Source organism: Hydractinia symbiolongicarpus, chromosome 6 (assembly GCF_029227915.1).
Source record: "Hydractinia symbiolongicarpus strain clone_291-10 chromosome 6, HSymV2.1, whole genome shotgun sequence".
Taxonomy (NCBI): Eukaryota; Metazoa; Cnidaria; class Hydrozoa; order Anthoathecata; family Hydractiniidae; genus Hydractinia; species Hydractinia symbiolongicarpus.
Window position 1 is genome coordinate 21,800,814 of NC_079880.1, and position 22,506 is coordinate 21,823,319.

Below are 22,506 nucleotides of genomic sequence, written 5' to 3' on the forward strand. Positions count from 1 at the left end.
CTGTCTCAAACATATTTCTAGGGTATGAAAAGACTGCATTTACACACTGGTGATCTCTAGCAGTACACATAGGAGCAACAAAATTGTATAACTGATGTCAAAAAATATCAAGTGAATTCAAAATAAACTTTACTGGTTTGGAAAAAGACGCTACAATTACAAAAAGTTAACATGGTATGTTAATAACATTTTAGTGTTCTTTTAAAAAAAGTGTACTTGGGCTTATATATATTTTTCCAGTGTTACATCGGCCAATGCTAGGCATATAATGAAAGAATTACTGACGTTATGTGGTTGCAACATTAACAGATTCCGCTGCTGTGTTACTTCTAATGACATTATTGATAGTTTATCAAGAATTGGAAGGAAAAAACGAAGGTATATCTACTTACTAATTGTTTTCTTTTTGACCAAAACTCGTCCCAACATTGCTAATTTTTATGTACAACCTTATCTTCAGGTTGAACGTTTCAAACATCAAAGATTTGTCGATAACCGTAGAAGCTAATTAAAAGAAGTAAAGTGGAGAGTACAATTCAGGTCACCTCATTGTGCCCCAAAAGTTTGAAAAAATGGTACTTCGAAACAATAAAGTTGTTGAAGAAACCTCAGGCGGAAAGATGAAACTGTCAGATACCGAGGTGACATGCTAAGAAAACATAGGCAATATATGAGCCTTCACACCAATGAAGAATTGCACGGCATGAAAAAAGAAGAATTACTTGATCTTCTAAAAAGTGTGAATGAGTACAACAAACTGGTCAAATAATGAAGAAATTATTAAAAAGGTTCAGGAAATATAGATAGAAAAAACACGGCACTTGATGTGCTGGTATGATGGTTAATCTCTAGCCAGCCATAGTAACCTTCTAATGTTAGTTTCATGCATGTATGTCCCAGCAGTGTTTAATACCGACGAGGAATAGATGAAAAGGACTGACTAAAAGGTCAACGTTTAAGCTACAGTAAAGAAGCCGATTGGATTTACCTGTTAGCTAGGTGTCCTTCTAATGATCAGCAGCTGCTATAGAGTCTTGATAGATTTGAAGATATTTTGAACATAACTTCACCAGTTGATAAAGAATCTAACGTCACAAAGGTGAGAATATTTACTGTCACGTTTGTGGAATTCATGCTGATTGTGCAAGCAATATGGTCCATTCATGGATTATCTTTCGCTGCACGATAGAATCATGACAAGGTGAAAGTATTCTAGAACATAAAGAAAGATCAAATAATTCTCGAGCTTCACCAAAAAAAAATACAATTCTCATGCTCTACAACAACTAAAGAGCTGCAATCCCTTTTACTTAAAGTGTTCATGGCATACAACGATTACCAGCAATAATGGTTGAGAACATTAGCAATACACTGGAGGAGGTGAACCTTGGGAACTATAAAGTGTTAAACAATGAACCATTACACGATATACCCAATTACATTAAAAGCATATACACTGAACTTTCACACCAAATTGAAACAAAGCAAGAGCTAATACAAACTACTGATAGTTCGTTCAACAACAAAGAAGCTAAAAATTCTAGTGACTATAGAAGAAGCTTATTGATAGTTACCAATTGGATAAGATACTTTTGCCTTGAAATGTTGGCAACTTAATGTGAAATTAAAATTTTTTTATACCTTCCTGATAAAGAACAAAGCACTCTTTATTACTTTAAAGCCATATAAGGGTTAACTTAAATTCTTTATTGTTTCTTTGTATTTACTTGTCTCTTCGTCTTTTTCTGTAACTTATTTCACACCGAGTGATGCCCATAAATTCAAGGGGCTTGAAGACAAGATGGGAATTTTATCAGCAATAGCGAAAAATACTTAGATATTGTTTTAAAGAGTAGCTCTTGTAGAAGGTGCGAAGTCATGGATTGGAAGAAAAAAAGAGCCGAAGTAGACGCATTGGCATATATACAGTGGTATATACAGCACGAACCTGATTGTTATTTTAACCACGATGAAAGTCCTCAGGTATTTATCACAACGCTTTTTTTAATACTGTGATGTAACAACGCCGTTTGTTTAAAATCTCAGGGTATCGATTCTTTTCTTTTACTTTTTACTTAAATAATGATCTAAGCGTCATAACAACATTGTTTGTCTGAATGGTTACAATTACACTGTATCTTTGTTTCACACCAAAATAGTTACCAGTTTTTTTTAATGCTCCTTTTTCAGAAAATGGAGTATGAAGGGATATTAATGATGTTCAAACGATCCGTAGAATTGAATGAAGTGCAATATCGACCTGGCGACAGCTCATCATATTTTATTGTTGATAAAGCGATGCGGTATGAATCACTCTGTTTCATTGAGATTGCCGAATGCACTAATCATGTGAAGAAAAGAATCGATTCGGGTTTACGATCCATAATAACAAACAATAAAAGTAATTGTTATTAGCTTGAAATAATTTTCTACTTGAACACAACAACAATTCTGTTATCATTAGGGAAAAAACTATCCAACGAGAAGTCTTTGAGCGAAAGAAGAAGAATAACTTGGCAAAGTGTTGTGCGATGCAAGACCTTTATGGGAGAACCATAAGAGACAATAAAGGTGACGCTAAAGCAATGTCGAAAGGAACGTGGGCAATATTGCACTATAGTTACCAACGGGATATAACTATAGGAAAGAATGCGCATTAGCCAACATCACATCAATTTACAGACGCAATGGTCGAAACAATGATTCCATTGTTTTCAAGGTTGGAGAGTGAATGCTTTCTTGAAAGTGCCAAAGGATATTACACGCAAAACCCCAACGAAGCTTTGAATCACGTTATATGGAGTTTAGCCCTAAATGAACAGTTCACCTATCTTCAGAAAACTTCCTTATACATTTACCAAAACGAGTCTGGGGGAGTAATTATCGTGCGCAGGATAAACGAAAGGAAGTTCGATAAAGGAAAAAAAAGCCTGATGCATTTAAACACGAAAAAAGAGTACACCACCAATCACAACATTTCCATGCAGATATGAATACTCCACGAGGACAAAGAGCTAGTAGACGAACAACGGGAGGGCGTAGTACTCAATCAAGGGGTCGTTGAAGACGAAGAGCAGCGCAGATAATAAACAATGCGTGACATTTTTATTTATAGTGTATATTTTTGTTTGGTTCTAAGCAGGAAAAGGAGCTGGGGAAAAGTTTAGAGGCAGACGAAACAAATGGATTAAATGTGACATTGGAAACAGTGATTATTGGTTTCATGCCCTCTGTGCAAATGTTAAGATGACAGGTAGGACAAAAGACATACCCTTTACATGCCCAACTCATACCGTTTGAAAAGTTTTTGTTATAAGCGTTGTAAAGTTATACATGTTTGCATTTTTATTATTGTTTTATGTTATTTATGAAAAAGATACAAGATTTTACTTTCGACATATTTATCAAACGTTTTATTCTTGTCATTTATAAAAAATATACAAGATTGTACATTCGATTATAGCATCTCCACTTTGATAATAACCATATCTTCCAATACGCACAAGTAATTCAACGTAAAGTTGAAAACCGATAACAAATTAAAACACAGGCATTACACGCGAATTCATTATTGCCAAAAATTCAATTGGTGTGCCACTAACATTTACACAGATATCAGCAATGGAAACTGGCAAAAAAAAATTTAATTCTAATAGAGGCAGCAAATATGTTGTAGGTGTTTGCAATGTTAACTTTAAAATGAACGATGTAGTAGACACACCTATAAAGAATAAAAGAAAAAAGCGTTGGAGACTTCATTGCTACAGGCTGTGTGAAAAGGATCAATGAAAAACAAGAAAAAAAAACAAGAAAAAAACTTTGAACTCTTCGAGAAAAAATATTCTGCGTGAATGCGTCCTCATTGATACCACAGATACCATCTGCTTAACATTCTGGGGTAATTTCATCGACAAAATTAAAGAAAAAAACTGGTACCGATTCACATCGCTAGCGATTAAAAATTATCATGGTGTAAAACTATCCACGACACATTCCACAACAATTAAATGAGTTAAAGATAGCGCTAGTTTGAATTGGGATGATGATGTGCCCAACTTTCTTCAGCATGAACAAGTGAAGAATAAAAATGGAGTCCATTTTGTGCTGCCCAGATATTTTGAAAATATCGGTTGCAATGTTCCTATTATGCACCAAAGATGGATGCAATAACAAAGTAGATGTGGTCTCTGGAGAAAAATTTGCAAAATCTTTTAAATGCAGCAGAAAAATCCTTCTCAGATCATGTCCCACTGGTTTCCAAGGGAAAATCGAACTCGCAAAAGATGATTACGGTGACACATAGCGTTACTCCTGACATGTTGACCATTATTTTGATTGTTCAGTCGTAGAGAAATACATTAATAATAGCAACAAGCTAGACGACGTTGTGCTTATAAAAATATAAATCTTACTTACAACAACTTTAAACTTGTCCTAGTAAATAGGAAAATAATTTACAAAGAGCTCAACTTGTTAGGTCTTTGGAAATAAGCTAGAGGTTGTACTTCTCTAGAGAAAATGCCTCTAAAAGCACAATTCTCCCTTTTTTCAAGGAATTAATTAAAAATAAATAAATAAAACGGACACAACCCATTTGATAAGATGAACAGAACTTTAATCAAGGGCAGGTAGGTTTCGACCTATATTTCAGAACCTACGTACCCTGGATGTCTAGCTGGGTCCCCTCGAAGAGGTCCGCGGATGGTTATCAGCAGAAACTAGACATCCCTATCTCCCTGAAGTAAACTTTAACCGCTTTCTGTTCAACTGTGATATTCCTGCTTTTTAACTCAGGTAATAAATGGAGTCGTCACTTTCCAAAGACAAGACCTAGTATTTTGACTGGGGTAATAAGTGGAGTCGTCACTCTCCAAAGACAAGACTGAGTGTAGTCAAGCCCCCTTGCTGACTCATTCCGGTTAAAATATTCTATCTCAGCTCTTCTAAAAAGAAAACATATGACTCGTGTCTGTTAATAAGGCGGTCATCACAGAAAGTTACTGCTCTATCGTTGCAATGTATCCACCTGTGTACCATTTGGTCGAAGGCTATGGTTGTGTAGTGACCATTGTTTAGCCGCAATGGTTGATAATAGCCCTTAATTGAAAATTTTTACGAAATTTCACTTCTCCATCTACGGTTAAAGGTATGGAAAGGGTACCAGGGTAAGCAGTAATACGAGAGGCAATTTTTGACACAAGGCCGTTGGCGCTGGCAAAACGTTTTAGCTGTAAAATGAGATGGGAACCACACGACACTACTTCTTTTTCAACTAGAGTAGGCATTAATGTCTGACAACTCCTCGCTTTCGAAGAAATTATCTAAGGAAGATTGTAACATAGGGTGCACAGAAAGTTGGATGCATGGTGATATAACTTCTGAGGAGCTGGTAATATGACATGAATTGCAAGTGGTTGATGTCTTGATGCCAATACTAAAAAGACTTCCAAGAAATAGAAAGTCTAATGACAGACCAGGTAGGAGATATTCAAGAACCACGGGGACGTCGTGCTGAGCAAAGATATTAAATGCACTTCCCTTCGCAGCTGAGATATGATGTTTCATAGCACGCAAAAAAAGGGAGGGATCAACTGGACTTCTAGAAACAGCCAAACTTTGAAGAACACCTACAAATGCTTCGCCTAGCTTTGAGGTTGTTTTGCTGACAGAAATGGCTTCTTTAACTTTTGGAAGGTTATAAAAACATTGTAAGATGGAGTTTGCATAACATGTGTTTCCCAAGTTTTTTAGACCGCTATTCCTAAAATCAGGGTTAGATGGCAATGCGACTGTTGTTTTGGAAGACCTTGTAGCAAGTTTTTCGGGAAGTAGACGCAAAACAGAATCGTGGCGAAATGTAAACCGACCCTGTGTAAGAGCAGTTTTGCAGCCACCTAAGACGTGGGCTGTGGTGCGCACTTGCTTACCGCATAAGAAACAGGAGGTTTCAGTGCACAAAAGCCACCTTTTCAAATTACTTGGTGATGGGAGAACATCGTAGGTAGCGCCTAAACAAAAAGCAAGCAAGTTTGGGGGCATGCCCAGCAAGAAATTCCAGGAGAGATCGTTTTTATTGTAATTCTCCCATCTGGTCCAGTACCCTTGCACTTGCAACTGCATAATTTTTTAGATGACTTTCAGAATTGATGGGGCAGCAGGAAGACCGTCTAGATTCGTCAAGGGAACGTCATAGAACTTATCCTGAACAGCCAAAGATTTATCTTGGTCTAAGGTCTTTGCATTTTGGATCAAGCAAAGCCTTACCAGCTGCAAACGGGTTTGCCCTGAACGCAAACTGCGCCTTTCTGAACCTAATCTTTTTCATTAACCGTCTCTCTGCATGACGTATCACCTTTATTTTTTCTTGCGTTTCTGCTAGCAGCCCCTGTAGATCTGACTTCTGGACACGGTCGGACAAAGTTATTACCTGCGTCACAAGACAGTTTTTTAACTGTATTAGTTTAATGGACCGCAAAGTTCTCCTATTTTTTCCAGAAAGATTTTTAAACTTTTTAGCTTCTGGATGGCCAAATGTTTTTGCACCTTCCTCATATATCGTGTCTTTGATAAGTTTCACCTTAGCTGATAATGATTCGCTTAGGTTTAGACAACTACTTAGTCTGTTAAAAACAGCTATGTCCAAGGTAGACCAAAGAGGATCGATCATATTTTACCCCATTTTATTGGTGTTTTGATTCGCAAATCTTCAAGACATTTCTCATCAATGTGACAGGGATGGTTTGTGTGGTTTTTATCCGGAAACGCATTCGCTGTCTGAAACTTTTCAGCACCACGTTTTGAGAAGATATCCTGAAGGACGACGCTACACTTTTTCAAGGGAGGAATTTGGTCTGACTGGCAAGAATTAGCAGATCTATTTACCTCAAAATCAATATCCTTATCGCTGTAGCAGCTTTGAGGTTTTGGGTTGTTTAAACTTAGAACTACAGCGAAAGAATATGCACAGGACAAGGAACCACCCTGCGTTGCCTGGCGCACAGGGCAAGGCTATAATTTTCACAGCTTCGCCACGACTGTGAGGATTCGCTAGAGACTAAGAGTGTCACTAGTCTTTCCCAGTGTCAACCAGCTACCAAAGCATACTTTTGGATAAAAGATGTGTCCGAGTCACTAGATATGGGGATATTGAGATAAGGATTAGAAGAGGAAAAACTTTCAACAGATTTATTGTACTAAACGAGATTTTCTCCATCTCTTGCAAACCTTTTCAGGTGCAAGGTTAAAATTTCGCTATTCCTCGTAATCCTTGTTTCCCTAGTGCTCTCTTGGTGCAGGGAACATTGTGGGCAAAACCATTTATTTTCATTCTCCAGATTTTCAGAAGCTGGAAACATACTAACTGACAATTGTACGCTGGAAGACTGTGGCAGTGTTAGGATGTCCTGATTTTCAACAGTGACTAAAGAACAGAGACAGGTGTTACAGCTAACTGACACCGATACTTATGTCGAGATGTTCTGAGACGCAATTACCGAGAACCCTTTCAATTCATCAAAGACAAGAAGTAACATCTCTGCCACATCTTGCTGAGAATTGTATTGGAAAGTTGTATTACCAGAAGAGTGTATCTTACGTTCTAGGGCCTTGAGAAAGTTTGAAGGATCAACGGGGGTCAAAGAACGGTTTAACATGGTCATGTTAAGAGCATTCGGCGTCATAATTGGTGACAAACGGGATGACTCCGAAGCACTCTGGGACCATAGGGATGGAATAGTACTTAGTGCTTGCAAAATAACATTAGCATAGCACGTATTGCCTTTGTTGACAAAACCTGCATTTATAAAAATTGTCTTTATTTTGGCACTAGTTTTGTTACGGTTGATTTTTAGAGAGACCGGAGTGCGTGGACCTGATTACCGACCCTTGGGCATTTCTTTTACTGAAGCTGGATTACTTTGACGAGATGCAACAGAGTTGGGTGGAAGAGTCTTTCTCGTTCCGGGTGCCTTAATTAAGGAGTCTTGAGACCAGTCTGTTGACCCCGAGCAATCCATACACAGAAAGAAGGTGTAATACAGATTTTACCAAGGTTTTTTGCAGTGGAATATGCCATTTTGTTGGAAAAACCCAGCCTTTTCAGACACGCCGTGGTTGTTCTTGCGCAATAACCTCTTGCCTCTACTTCTACAGCAAAGAAATCAACTTGCCAACCACTGGACAGAATTACGTCAACCAAGCAGGAATATTTAGTGACTTGGTGGAGGGCCAATAGTTTGCATTTTCCTGGCAAGGGCAAGTAAAGAAAATAAGGAAACAAGCTAGAGGTTGTACTCCTCTAGAGAATATGCCTCTAAAAGCACAATTCTCCCTTTTTAATTATAACTCGTTTAAGCTTATTTGAAAATATAACTATATCAGGTCTTAGTTGTGACACAGCAATGTGGCCTGGAATAACAAAGTTTTGACTAGTGTCGGCAACAACTATCCAACCGTTGGTGAGATGCAATATAGCTGTAACCTTTGTCTTTGATTTGGGAATAACATAAGCACCTGCCTTAACAAAATTCATAGAAATACATTTCCTAGAGATGGTAGGTGGAAGTGCTGACAGGAATTGTTTTAAAGTGTCAACCAAGTGCACTAGCACCGGATCGTGCCTAAACGTATATCTTCCCTGAACTAGAGCTATTTTACATGCACCCAAAATGTGAGCAGAGGTGCAGATTTCTTTGTGGCACAAAAAACAAGATGATTCAGTAATTATCTTCCAACGTTTTAGATTGTTTGGGGATGGTAAGACATCATATGTAGACTGGAGACAGAAAGATAAAAGGTTTGGCGGGGTAGCTAGTATGTCTTTCCAGGAAAGATCGAATTTAACATAGTTCTCCCACCTAGTCCACTGACCTTGGACTTGAAGCTGCAATGCTCTGGAAAGGTAACTTTCTTCTTCAATTTTCTTTGATGTTTCGGAAACCAATTTCCTATACCCATAGGTGTCTTTGGGTGGTATAACGTCTCTTTTTGTAACTCCAATTCCGGCCTTTCCATATTGGATGGGACCTCTCATCGCTTTGTAATTTAATTCACTTACAACCGTGCCCACTGCCTCGTTCGCTCGCCAGGTACCAGCCTTTACAGTGGGATTAAGTGCAGACAGAATGGGATCTTTCGAATGGCGCAATAGTAGGTGACCGCTGATTTTTGCAGATTTTAATATGGAAGTGAGACTTTTTATGGGTAAAGGACGTGGGGATGGTTCGGCATTTAAGCTTATGTTGGTAATGGAGTGGTGCAAATTTAACCATTTTCTAAAACTTGAGACTTTTTTGTTCAATGCGGGCAAGAATTTTGTTTTATCATCACTGTGCCAAATATAACAATCACAAAGATATTATAATAAAAACTTTGGTTAAAAGTAATCAACAGTTGGCAAGTAAAGTGAAAATACTTAACAACAAAATGAAAAAGTTGGAAAAAGATTGTACGTGTAATGCTCCTATCGATCAAAAAATTTTAACATCAGATAAAAATGTACTTTTTCTTACTGGTTTAAAATCAAAAAACTTGTTTGACAAGCTATTCAATTACATCAAACCAAACGTCCGGCGAAAGTAGAGAGGGGCTTCTGTCAACACAGCCATTGTTCGTAAATACGAAAATAATTTACAAAGAGGTGGCAAGCCACCACAATGATGAACTCAACCTGTTAGGTCTTTGGAAATAAGCTAGAGGTTGTACTCCTCTAGAGAAAATGCCTCTAAAAGCACAATTCTCCCTTTCACAAGGATTTAATTAAAAAATATAAAAAAATAAAAAGGACACAGCACATTTGAAAAGATGAACAGAATTTTAACCAAGGCCAGGTAGGTTTCGACCCATATTTCTGAACCTAAGTACCCTGGATGTCTAGCTGGGTCACCTCGAAGAGGTCCGCGGACGGTCATCAGCAGAAACTAGACATCCCTATCTTCCTAAAGTAAACTTTGACCATTTTCTGTTTAATCACCAAAAAAAATTGGTCCACAGTCAAAGCTGTCTGCAGGAGAAGAATTTTTAATGTGTCTATTAAAAATTAGGCTTGGACTTTTAGATGCAGATCTTGCAAATCAATTTAATGTGTATTTGACATTATGTGGCAGAATTTTTTCCACTTGGATCAAAGCTATTCCAGCAGCTTTATGTTTTGTATTTGTTCCTGACATGGGTCACATCACTGCTTCACGACCCAATAAGTTTAAAAATTTTCCAAAGTTGCATACTATCGCTGATGCAAGAGAGATATACATCCAAACACCCAAAAACCACCAAGCTCAACGTATAACCATAATACCGTCAAAGTACTTATAGCCATAACACCAAATGGGTTTATAGCATTCACTTCAGAAGCTTATGGTGGTATTGTGTCAGATAAGGCAATCTCGTTAGCATCAGGTTACTTAGATTCAATCGAGCCCTATACTGAAATCATGGTTGATAAGGGATTTAACATCATTGAAGAATGCGCAGCATGATTTATTCATGTTCTTGTTTCTCCTGGAAAGTGTGGACAATCTCAAATGTTGACAAAAGACGTAAAGAAAACAAATGAAGTAGCGAAACTACACATATTAGTCGAACAAGTAATACAACGTTTTAAAACATTTCATATCATTGGAAAAGAAATGACTATCAACCTTACTCATCATATTGATGACCTTATTATCATATGTGCTGTCCTAACAAACTTACAACTTCCAATATATAAAACATAGTTATTTAAGTGTGTATTATTGTATAGGTGATATATATACTTGTGATGTTTCGGCACCATTCACAAATCCATCGATCGAAATTGCTGTATCTGTAACATTTTCCCTGTTTATAATCACTTTGCAGTCTCTTAATGAAGTCTGGTTGAGTTAATACTATGTAATGTGCAATATCGACATAATCAACAGATGGCCAACTTAAAATCCCGTCCTCTGTGTCGCTACACTTTTCCTTCACCCAATTATCTTTTAGCGCAAGAGGATCCGAGATGACTTTGTCTTTTACAATTATTTTTTGTAGTGTATTCCTCTAATACGGACCTTTCGCGGGTTTCCAGTACGGGGTCGACTTCAACTTGTTCACAATAAGCTGCGTAAGCCCTGTATGTAGTAGAGACATAAGATATAGGAACATTGTAAAGCAATGAACTTTTTTAAAACTCTTTAACAAATGTATACTTTGCTGCTAAATCATCAATTCCACCCTCAGTAATCTTTCCCAGGATGTGTAAAAAGGTTTTCAGAGCATTGACACTCCACATTTTAAATTTTTCAAATGACATTTCCTTAAGTATGTTATTATTTTCATCCAGGGTAAAAACATGTGTTGCCCCAGATATGTTTATTTACAATTTGCGACGCACGCGTCGTCCGTGGGATTTAAATTGCAGAATATACATAAACAAGACTGAATATTTAATTTGCTTCCATATGTTCTGGCATTTATACTATTAGTTCTTATAAACACAGATGGCAGCGAAGCTTGAGAGCGCAATCGGTTCCAAGTTTGTTTTGATTTGTTTATATAAGAAGGATTTATTTAGAGTAAGATAATAAAAACTAATAGCTTTAATTCTATTTTTTCTTTAAATACCTTTTTAATGATATAATACATATCAATTCCCCTCATAAACGGCTATTTACGGTTTTAGTTTGTTTACCTGCCAAAACCGCCATTTTGAAAATATGACCCTTTAAATATTGTCTGTTTAAAATGCGCGCGCATTACTTTTTCGAAATCGGCACAAGGTGTATGATATTAGAAACAAGCTTTCGATAAGCATAAGTGCCTTTTGGTGGTATATTTTTGTGGTCTAAGAGCCCTAAGCCAGCTCAACCAGTCTGGATGTGAGTCTCTAAACGTTTTGTGATTAGGCGCCCTACCAAAGTTACACCACTTGACGGTACTAATAAGCTCTGCGTAGCTTAAAATGAGCTCTAGGACTCTCCATCTCAGCCATGGCCCCTCCTGGTAATGATAGACAGGGTACATCCCTCGATATTTGTGAGGCTAGCCATGTAAAATATGCACATCTACCTAATGGCTGTTTTTGCGGAGAGAAGAGGAGGGCGCGTCAGCGCCCGGAGCGTAGCGGAGCCCATTTCCTCATTAAATAAGCCAAATATAAAAGAAAAAGGAAGTACGGTGGAGAGTATATAGGATTTCTATACGATTTCCGCGCCTCGTCCCCCTATACATTAAAAATATCCAAAATTCGGCCGTTTTTGAGTCAGTTTCCCAGCGATTTAATATGGTCATTCTTAATTACATTTTTTAGTAAGCGAGACAATATGTTTTCAGCACGGCGATGGAGTTTTTGTTGTTTTTTAACCAAGCGTAAATAGTGCTGTTTCCAGTTGAGATTAAGTTTGCCTACAATTTTTAGCCACGTGATACACATATTAATTTCACTAATATCACATGACTTTTTTCTCGGACACATAGCGCCTCAAACTCAAACTTTCGTTAATCTAAACTATATCGCAACTGACGGAAGGGCTTGTTCAAGAAAACGAAGAAAGGGTATGTTTTTAGCTAGCTAGTATATCACTATTCCTTTACATGTAATGAACTCTTTCTTATTCTCACTCACACTTAAGGCTAGCTAGCATAAAACTACTGACTGAGCTGGCTGGCATAAAATAGAGCAATAGAACAAACATATAACATATACAGCTAGCATAAAAAACTGGCTACAGAGCTAGCATAAATTTAACTACTTAGCTGGCATAAAATTAGCTAATTAGGCTAGCATAAAATTATCTACATAGCTAGCATAGAAAAATTCTTTTGGACAGATTTTCAATGAGATAGGCCACCTAGCTTATACTTATGACACAGTATATAAGTGATATAATTCTACTCTGATTAGGAATGTCCCATTACATAGCTTGTTCTAGCGACAATCCACAATGGTCCAATTTTAGACCAAAGTTCAAGGGCAAAAAATGTTTAGCGAAATCAGCAAAAGTACATACCTATATATAATTCTACAGATACTTCCCTTTCCACTTACGAGGTCAAGTTGGGTATTTTATAACATTGAATTTTATAGAGGGGGTGAGAGCCATATGTTCAGCTAGATATTTTGCAGATAGTAAATTATATACAGGTATGTCACGTGTAATTGTTTACGTTGCTTAGCCACAAATTGGCAGTTCTTAACATTAAGGGGGAATAGAGAGCTATATTTTCGTGGACGGTTGTAGCTAGCTATATATATATATTGTACACACGTCAGGAAATAAACTTTTTTAACCCTGCCGCTGAGCATACATCAGTGCGGCTTAAGTTGCAGAAGCGAAAATTATTTCAATATATATATATAAATAGATAGATAGATGTAGATGTAGATAGATATCTCGTTCAATCGTCAACATGTATTGAAAATCTCCAAGTGTATTCATTATTTTTTACCTAATTTCACGATATGTATGCAAATAATGTCCCAATAATTTCTGTTTTTGTAACTTGACCCGATCCTTACACATGTGGCTCTAATGATGTTTTTGTTCAGTCTGGAATAAGAGATTTTTATCCTACTGTCATAAAAACTTGTTTGCAAACAAAACATATACTGCTATTTGATTTTTAGCTACACAGGCTAACAACAGGCTGTTTCCGCTGTGTTTTTTTAAACCGAAGTTGCAGTAAAGGTTTTTTTAAAAATGTATTACGGCTGTTCGATTTTATGATTAATTTTTGATCTAGCACAAACTTTTCCCATAAAATATTGCAGGATTCTTTAGGAGCATAAAAACAGGTTTTAAGCAGTGTTTTTATTTTTAAATGTTACAAAAACTTTTCCGCAAAATAAAAGTGCTGCATGATTGTTTTAGCTGTGTAGGATAACAACAGGGTGTTTACTGTCTGTTTATTTGAACCAAAGTTTTTCGGATGTGCCCCACAGTATATTTGTACTAATCACTCAGCCTAGTGTTAACGACAAGCTATTACCTGTGTTTCTAATTAACAGAAGTTGTGCTAAAGTTTTTTTGAAAGGGTTTGTTTACCTATACTAATGGCGCACCACAGATTAAAGTACATATATCTTTTACGTTTTACTGGGAACATTTTGTAAAACAGTTTTCGCTATGACATGGCACAATATGTAAATTGTGTTTCTATTCAAGCTAAAGTTGAAGGAAATATATATTTTGTGAATCTGAAAAATATAATTACACACCCGACACACCTTAAATGTTGTGTGTTTCACTCGATTTATGATTGTGTGGTACAGTTTAAAATTTGTATTAATTGTTCCATCAAGCGTTTAACGCCAGGTAACACAGTTACTTGTGGCTTAACCAGCGTAAATTCCTAAGTGTATATAATACTCACCTGTAAAGTTTTGTATATATATTTATGTTTATGCCCTGCTGGTCTAATGGCTATCACACTCATGCAAATGAGAGATCCAGGTTCAAATCCTGGACAGGGCTAGGAAAACATAATTATCTTGCACCTACAACAACCAGGTTTTCATATAATAGGTAATCTTTAAGTAAGACTTCTCTGATTATTTCTATATCTTGACTTTTTAATGTTGTTGTCATTGGAACCAAGTTAATCTCAGATTTATCAAAAAATGATATGTCGTTATGACCGATTGTTTAAATACTTGTAATGGCTATGATTCACTGTATATTGACCTGAGATAAATTTGATAATATTGAGTATACGCAATCTTTGAGTTGTAAGGTGGAGATTTTCTATTAAAGTCATGCACCCCTGCCTTGCCGTTCCATTGCCTTGCCAGCACTGACCGTGCCTTTCTTTGCCTACCCTTCCTATGCCTTTTCTGGTGCCTGCCTACTATGTCCTTGCCTGTGGCTCCCATGCCTTGCCTACCCCTGCCTTCCTGATTCCTCTTCCTATTTCCTTGCCTGCCTTTGCCCTTTCCTTGCCGTGCTTAATGCCTTTGCCTTGGCAACCTCTCCGCAACACTTTCTATATTGATTTCTTGGTTTAATAGTTTGTCTACTTGGGAGTTTTGAATAAAGGAAAAGAACCTCTACCTACATGCAAGTCTGAACAGGTGGAGTATGTCACTGTGTCTGTGGCATTTTGTCAACTTTTTTCCTATTTATGCTCTGCGCGACAAAGGCCTTTGGGGTGTTTTAGGGATAAAAAATTTCTCCGTCTTGCTACACGATTTTACCTATTTTAACTTAGCCGGCGCTCCGTTAAAAGCTGGGCGCGAACATTAAGAGGTCAGATGGCCCATTTAGCAACACCTACACAGTCTAAATAGATGACTTGCTCAGGCAAATTTTCGTAAATTGTTGTTTTGATTGTGCTGCGCGTGCGCGAATTTTCAGCAGGCAAAAACCATTGTTGCGCCAGCGATAGTTCTTTAGCCACAAAGCTTTGTACAGTATCAACGTCATTGAGATGAAATTTTCTACTTATTACGAACACTTGGATAAAGATGATACGATTAAGTATAAATCATACCTGACTTTAACTAATGGATCAAAAATGCCAGACCCCGCAGCAAGTTTACAATACCACCTACTAAATAAACGTTAGAATCGTTTCGACCAACGACGAAATGATTATAAAAAAAATATAATTGCATGACCAACGACCAACTACGAAATTTGTTTGCAAATGACCATCCGATTTAAGTAACTCTTCTCACGGTAATCCACGGAGGGAAAAAAAGTGTGCGCATGCGCCAGCTCGCGGGCAATTTTTTTCTCCGCGTGGTCAATTCATGATGGCGGCGACGAACTTAAGGGTTTTATTGTGCCAAAAAAACTCTTTTTTAAGCCTCTGCGATAGAGATCTCTGTCAGAATACATTTTATTTTAGTAGGGTAGGCCCTCGACCATTTACAAAATCAAAATTGATTTGTTCGATCGCATGCTTTCTTCTTGCATAGCAGCCAACATATGAGGGTGTGTTTTGACTATATGGAATTGGGTGCTAATTAAAGAAGACGATTTCTCCTTCTGTACGCAAAGTTATGCTTCAAAAATTACCTTTTCTTAAAGGGGATTGATTGTTGGACCAGACTGCATTTAAGGTTTGTAGCTGCCACTTTTTTTGTAACGAGAATCGACTTTTAAATTTGAACTTTCTGAGACGTCAAAAATGGTACCATTTTTTCATTAATTAATGATAATGGAAACTGCCTTTATACAACAGTACCTTTAAATTAGCACTATATAGACTATATATAAACAGTATAGATTTACACAACAACATCACTTTTATTATTCCTCATGTTTCCTCTTTCTTATTATAGGACGTAGTTTCTGGGCATTGGGGTTAATCCTTGTGAGGTGCTCTCGAAGCATGGCCTCGACACGTCTGCTTGCTGGCTTCATGTGTTGGTATGTGCTCATTAACTTGTTAAACATAGGGTGTATGCTCTCAGCACCCTGCTCACCATAAAATCCAAAGCCAGTACCCCACTTTCTCATAAAATCTACGGCATGGTCCTCTAGCATGTGTAGCTTTGGCGTTATCGTAACATCTGGCCAATTAGTACGCAGGAAAGCCATCAGTTTGTCAATAGATTGCTCTATACATAAATTTTAAAAAATTAGCTCTTTGATGCAGTGATGTGACAAACAGTCAGAAAAAATCAATAATTAACAGTACTAGCCAGTTATTGTTAAAAATATTTTTAACTGTACCTAATTCAGAAATTAACTGTGGGCCAAAATCGTTTCTACTGTTTATCAAATTGTGACATTTTGCGTAACAGGAGAACAGTTGCTTGTACTTTCTGCAAACTTCAACAGACTCCATGTGAATTTCATTCCCCTGATGTCCCATGTCATACACTAGCTTTGGGATGGAATTGCATATCTGTATTATGTTACCATCCTACAAAAATATAAGTTGATATATGTTGAACATATTCCTTTTTTATTGTCATAAGCATTTTTTTATTATAGATCATGTTTTGTTGTGTAGCTGGCAATAAACAAGCATCTAACAGGTATATGTACGTTATCTCTACTTTATAGAAAAAACTTGATTTCTTTGACTTGCGACATTCAAAGTATATACCTTCAACATTTTATGGACATGGTTGCCAACAAAACTTTTTCCATGGTAGGCTTGTCGTTCAACGTTTAATTTTTTTAATATCTCGTCAAGTTTTTCAACACATGGCCCACTTGCCTGCATTAGATTGTGTTCTTTTCGTAGTCCTTCTGCTTCAGATGTCTAATATAAAAAATACAGAAAAATAGTCATCAAGAGTTACTGACACAACTTATTGCACAGAAGGATATGCACATTATAAAGGTCTCTGAATGCTTTGACTTGCATTAAATTGTGTACTCACTTTTTCAGTCATTTTTCTTTGTAGAAAGTCAATGCGTGGTTCATAAATATCTTTAATATGCTGCTCGGTTTCAGGTTTTTTCAGGATATTGAGTGCAATTGCTTCGTGAATAAGGCCAATTTTTTCTTCACAATCTTTCGCAGTTTTCTCACAATCCTTGATCTTATTGCAAATGGCAATAGAGTCGTTAAAGCTTAAAATCTTGTTCTTGCTTTTCGAAACAGCAGTACTGGCAGCTAATTTGATGTCGAGATTCATACATTCTGATTCCAACATGTTGAAAAATTTCAGAAATGTACCAAGGGAAATATGTAAGGCAGGCAATGCTATCTAAAAATTAAAATGCACATTAGAAAGGGTAACTAAATGTATATATCAGGTTTTCAGCCTTATAAATTGATCAACTAAAATGTACCTGATCAATAGAAACATTGAACAATCTCTTGCATATAACCTTGTTAAACTCCTTTGCCCTCTTAATATCGCCACCAGCCTCATTAAATCTCTGGAGGTCATTAGATAATGATTCCAATGTACGCGGTGCTATACTAAATCTTTCTTGTCGAGGAATTTTCATTTCTTGTGATGTTATATGGCAAAACAAGCAGTTATGTCTTCCTGTATAATAATAAGTATCAGTAACTTTCACAGAAATAAATCTCCACACATGACAAATTTGCAGAGATTGGTATTAAAATAGCAGTCATTGTTTAAAATAAGATGAAAGAGTAAAAACAAAAATTAGTCACAAAAAATATAGAAATAAGAATAAATTAGTTGCATACCATTTGCTCCTGTGATTCCATATATAGATTCCATATATTCCATATATATATTCCATAATCGCCACTAATAAATACACGTACTTTTCTTCCCCTGATAATTAAATAATCATTTGTTAAAACTTTTAGCAGACATGTACTTAACTTTTTAGGAAAACATACCTCCACTCCATCAATTGCAGATCATCAACTTGTGCGGTAAATCTTGATAACGCTAGCACTAAATTTGGTCGATAATCCTTTGCTTCAAACATGGAAAATACCACAGTGTTGTCCTTGCTATTTGGTTTTGCTGTGTTGCATAGCTGGTAGTTCATTTTGAATGATTTGCCACCATGGTCCCCACCCAACTTGATGTGGATTTCATTTTTTAAAAAGGGATGATCAACCATTAAATCGTTACTGTGAAAATAGAGAGTAATAAATGATATATGTAGATATTATTTCTGTCTTTTATACAGATATTATGTATATTTTACACATGTGTAGTCTTATGTAGTTTGTGTTGTACTTTGTATGTTACTTACTCCTTCAGAGTGTCAAGATGGTTGAAAATTTGATAAGGAAGTGACTTTAGGTACCCCCATGGAGCTGCTTGAATAACATACGAGCCCTTTACTTCTTTGTTGGGAAAAGTAAATGGGACCTCTTCAACCACCAAATCTTCAGTGCACCATGTTTTAGCAATTGTTCTTTGCTGATTAAATGCTGCAGGCATGACATTAAAAGTTTTCAGCCATCTATTATATAATTTTATTATTTAAATACTGCAGTATGACAATTTATACACACTAATTAGCCAGAAAATTTGGTGCTGTGTCAGGGATCAGTTGTGCTTATTCTGTTTTTAAATATAATGTTTTTGTATTCAGTAGGAATTTCTAATTTTGTGTACTTTTGTACTTAATTTTATATTCTAAGTGTATAGCCTCACATACCTGGCCATTGTTTTCAGCTTTTCCCAAGGGATCCCCATGTCTACCTTCATTGCAACCAGCGATTCGGCGGTAATCTCAGCATTTGGAATGTTTGCCTGTTTAATTATGTTTTTTCTTTGTTGCACATCAAATCCCTGCAATAGTTTGCCTGTTTGTTTTGCAAGTGCATCCACAGAGTTGCCTGATGTAGTTTGTAGTTGTTGTTTTATAAACTTTGTCCTGTTTGAGATGGTCTTTGAGCATACATCAGTACTGCTTTTATTTGACTTCGGTGTGGGAGTCATGACTAATGGCTGAAAAATCATCAATCTTACAGTAATATTGACAGAAAATTCTTTTATTGCTTAGGTGCAAAATACACACGTTTTTATGTAAGAAACATGCTTTTGGGTTATGCTGGATGTTTCTTAACTTTTTGAGAATGCTTTTCAGCATAGCATGTTCTTAAAACCTAGTTTCTTATAATAAAAAGTTAATTGAGTATTTTGTTATTTAACTCACCCTGCCGCATGTCTTGAATAAAATACTACGATTGGGAAGAGTTGACTGCTCCATTTTTGTCCGAATTACATGCAAAACTGCATCATTAATATCTGACGTGACTTCACTTTTCGTGTCAATGTTCATTACTTCGGAAAGCATTTTCTCATTTTTTTGCGGGCCAGTACAACAAGACAAGTGTTTAACCTTTCTTATTTCTTCTGACACCCTGAATGGAATTTTGCACTTACTGCATTCGGTTGTCAGGTTTTCACTCAGCCGTTGAAATTTAATCGAGGGGTGAACATTTTCAAATCTTGCAGAGATTCTACACTCCGGACATTTAAAATCATTCTCCTTTACACCCTCGACCCAACTTACAAAGCATTTGTAGCAAAATGTGTGTTCGCAGGGAACAACGTTCAAAGGTCTTCTCAATATGTTACGGCACAGACCACACGTGAACAGTTCAATAGATGGGTTAAGTTTAAAGTCCTCAATATTATACTGCTGTGGAATTATATCATCAGGCGTTTTATTATCTATCTCTTCAGATATTTTTTTTGTCCACACTGGATTGTTCAAAGATGGTTTGCCTGACTTGTTTTTTTGTGGCCTGGAACGTCCTTGTGCTTTTTTAAGGCCTAAGCTACACGTGTCACAATGTTCTGTGCCCCCTTCTTTGTGTGGTTTCCACGTTTTTATTTTTATTGAAGATGTAGTTCCCCTTTTTTCAACATTTTTCATTAAGGAGTAGCATCTGAGGCAAAATTTTGGTGGGTGTACATCTTCTATATCTCTAGTTACATCCTGGTAGAAACATTTTTCTATTCGTGAGGCAAACTTTAGGACTGGAAATTTGTTTCTTTCGACCTTTCCTGTATGTTCTCCACATACTCGACATAACTTGGACAGTAAAACGTTATGTTTGTTTTGGTCGTCAGCCATTTTTATTTTCTAATCGAAGCTGGTTTGTGTGCTTCTCAAAAATTTAAATTTATGTTCTTTAACAAAGTGGCAGCTACTGTGTATTACCACAGGAGTCTAGTTTAAGGGTTTATCTAACTTTGTAAAATTATGTTTTTGGCAAATCTTGCGTTAAAAAGTCAGAGAGAGGTGATCAAAACCCTCAAATTTGTGAAGTGGCGCTCTCGACTTTAATCGGCTATCCTGTTTGTTTATAAAATGCTAGGCAGCAAGTACGAAAATAATTAGCATCCTTGGTCATCCTTTCTCAAATTAAGTCGGAAAAAGTAGTGAATGTTTCCTTATTTTGGTAATAAATACAGTATTTAGTGGGTTAGGTCAATGTTGATGACGTCATAATTTTAGTCGGAGAAATTTATTTTGCTTAAGATTTTTAGCGCATGCGCACACTTTTTTTCCGCAAAATCGCGGTTTTGAACGACCGTGTTCTGTGTATGTTTTTTTTTTCTCAGCCACGAAGCGTTTGGACGTATGTTCCGAGTTGGCTGATTAAGTTAAAAACACAATGGTGATTTTTTTTCAATCTGATTTTTATTTTTATTTATTTTTATTATCTACTTTTAATTTTTATTATCTACTTTTAATTTTTAATACTACATGACATACTGCAAAAAAAATATATGTGAAAATGTATAGGTAGGGAAGGTATAGAAGTATTCAATACACTCTTTTAAGAGGTTAAGTATGTTTTTATATAAATTCTCAAAGTTTGAAACTCACCAGAATGAATATCATGCATTTTCATTAAATGCGGTGCATCTGCAAAAAAACTAGATATACCTGTGGGGTGCAAAAACATTTAATGATCGATGAACAACATCGCAATCCAATTTTTCATCCATAGCACTATGCATCCTATAGAATTTTCGATTTGGAGATGCGCCATCTGACACAGCAGCTATAACTAAAAGCTTACACAGGTCAATTCTAAGATGGATACTGCTTCCCAGAATGTTGGCATAAGTTGGTAGGATGTGATACCTTTTGTACCAAAGTAGGCAAATGCAAACTTGAGATCAAATGCTAAACCTCTTACATAAAACACTAAAGCATGTGTCGACAATTGATCTGTGGTGTCAAAAGTAGAGAAGTTAGGTTCCGGATCACCAAGATCAACGGTAACAAATAAGTTCTCCAGAATGCTTATCAAAAACCCGGTTTTCCTAAATTTTTATTTCGTCAAAAGATAGCACTATATATCTTTGATATCCAGTGAATAGTTGAACTGTTTTGATTAATTCTTGCACAACATCAGATGAGGTAAGAATATTTTAACCAGAATGAGTCAGCAAGGGGGTTTGATCATACTAGGTCTTGTCTTTGGAGAGTGACGACTCCACTTATTACTCCAGTTATAAAAAAAATAAATAAAAAATATAATATTAGCAGGGGGGTTTGATCACACATGATCTTGTCTTTGGAGAGTAACTACTCCACTTATTACCTGAGTTAAAAACAAAGAATAGCAAAGTTGAACAGAAAGTGGTCAAAGTTTACTTTAGGAAGGTAGGGATGTCTAGTTTCTGCTGATGACCGTCCGCGGACCTCTTCTTGTCTTTGGAGAGTAACAACTCCACTTATTACCTGAGTTAAAAACAAAGAATAGCAAAGTTGAACAGAAAGTGGTCAAAGTTTACTTTAGGAAGGTAGGGATGTCATTAGACAAGAAATATCATTACAGCTAGCTGTTTTGTCACCTCATCATAAATTATTTCAGCAGTCATATTCACCTGTGTTATAGGGATTATGGATGACAGGATCTTACGTGCTGTTTAGCTGTGTTTTACCCCTAGTAAATGTAGGTATACGTAACACAGCACCACGGGTTGCAAGCTCCTCTTCAACTAAAAAACCTCTATCTGCAAGTACACAATCTCCATGCGTAACTAAGTTCAAAAATCTGAAATTGATTGTCATAGTCTTGTCAGATGGACGACCGCCCCATCCTGCTGATCGAAAACTGACTGTAACAGTTGGGGTTATTCCAATCAAGTATTTTATTGTGTTGTGGTTTTTGTAG

At 36.6% G+C, this 22,506-nt stretch overlaps 1 protein-coding gene across 1 annotated transcript; it reads right to left on the reverse strand.

The window, feature by feature from the left end:
- Nucleotides 1-16,214: 16,214 nt before the first annotated feature.
- LOC130648181 (uncharacterized) lies at nt 16,215-18,118 on the reverse strand. The gene is made up of 6 exons (XM_057454219.1): nt 18,085-18,118; nt 17,715-17,917; nt 17,300-17,629; nt 17,020-17,178; nt 16,641-16,833; nt 16,215-16,525 (listed from the first exon to the last, which is right to left on the reverse strand). Exons 1-6 carry the CDS (start codon nt 18,116-18,118, stop codon nt 16,215-16,217), a joined length of 1,230 nt encoding a protein of 409 aa, XP_057310202.1.
- Nucleotides 18,119-22,506: the final 4,388 nt, after the last annotated feature.

Coding starts and splice junctions, on each gene's coding strand:
- LOC130648181 (XM_057454219.1), bottom strand. CDS start 18,118: ATGGAATCTATATATGGAATCACAGGAGCAAATG. Junction 17,918..18,084: donor TGGAATCACAGGAGCAAATG/GTATGCAACTAA, acceptor ATTATTATACAG/GAAGACATAACTGCTTGTTT. Junction 16,526..16,640: donor ACAGTTAATTTCTGAATTAG/GTACAGTTAAAA, acceptor ATTTATGTATAG/AGCAATCTATTGACAAACTG.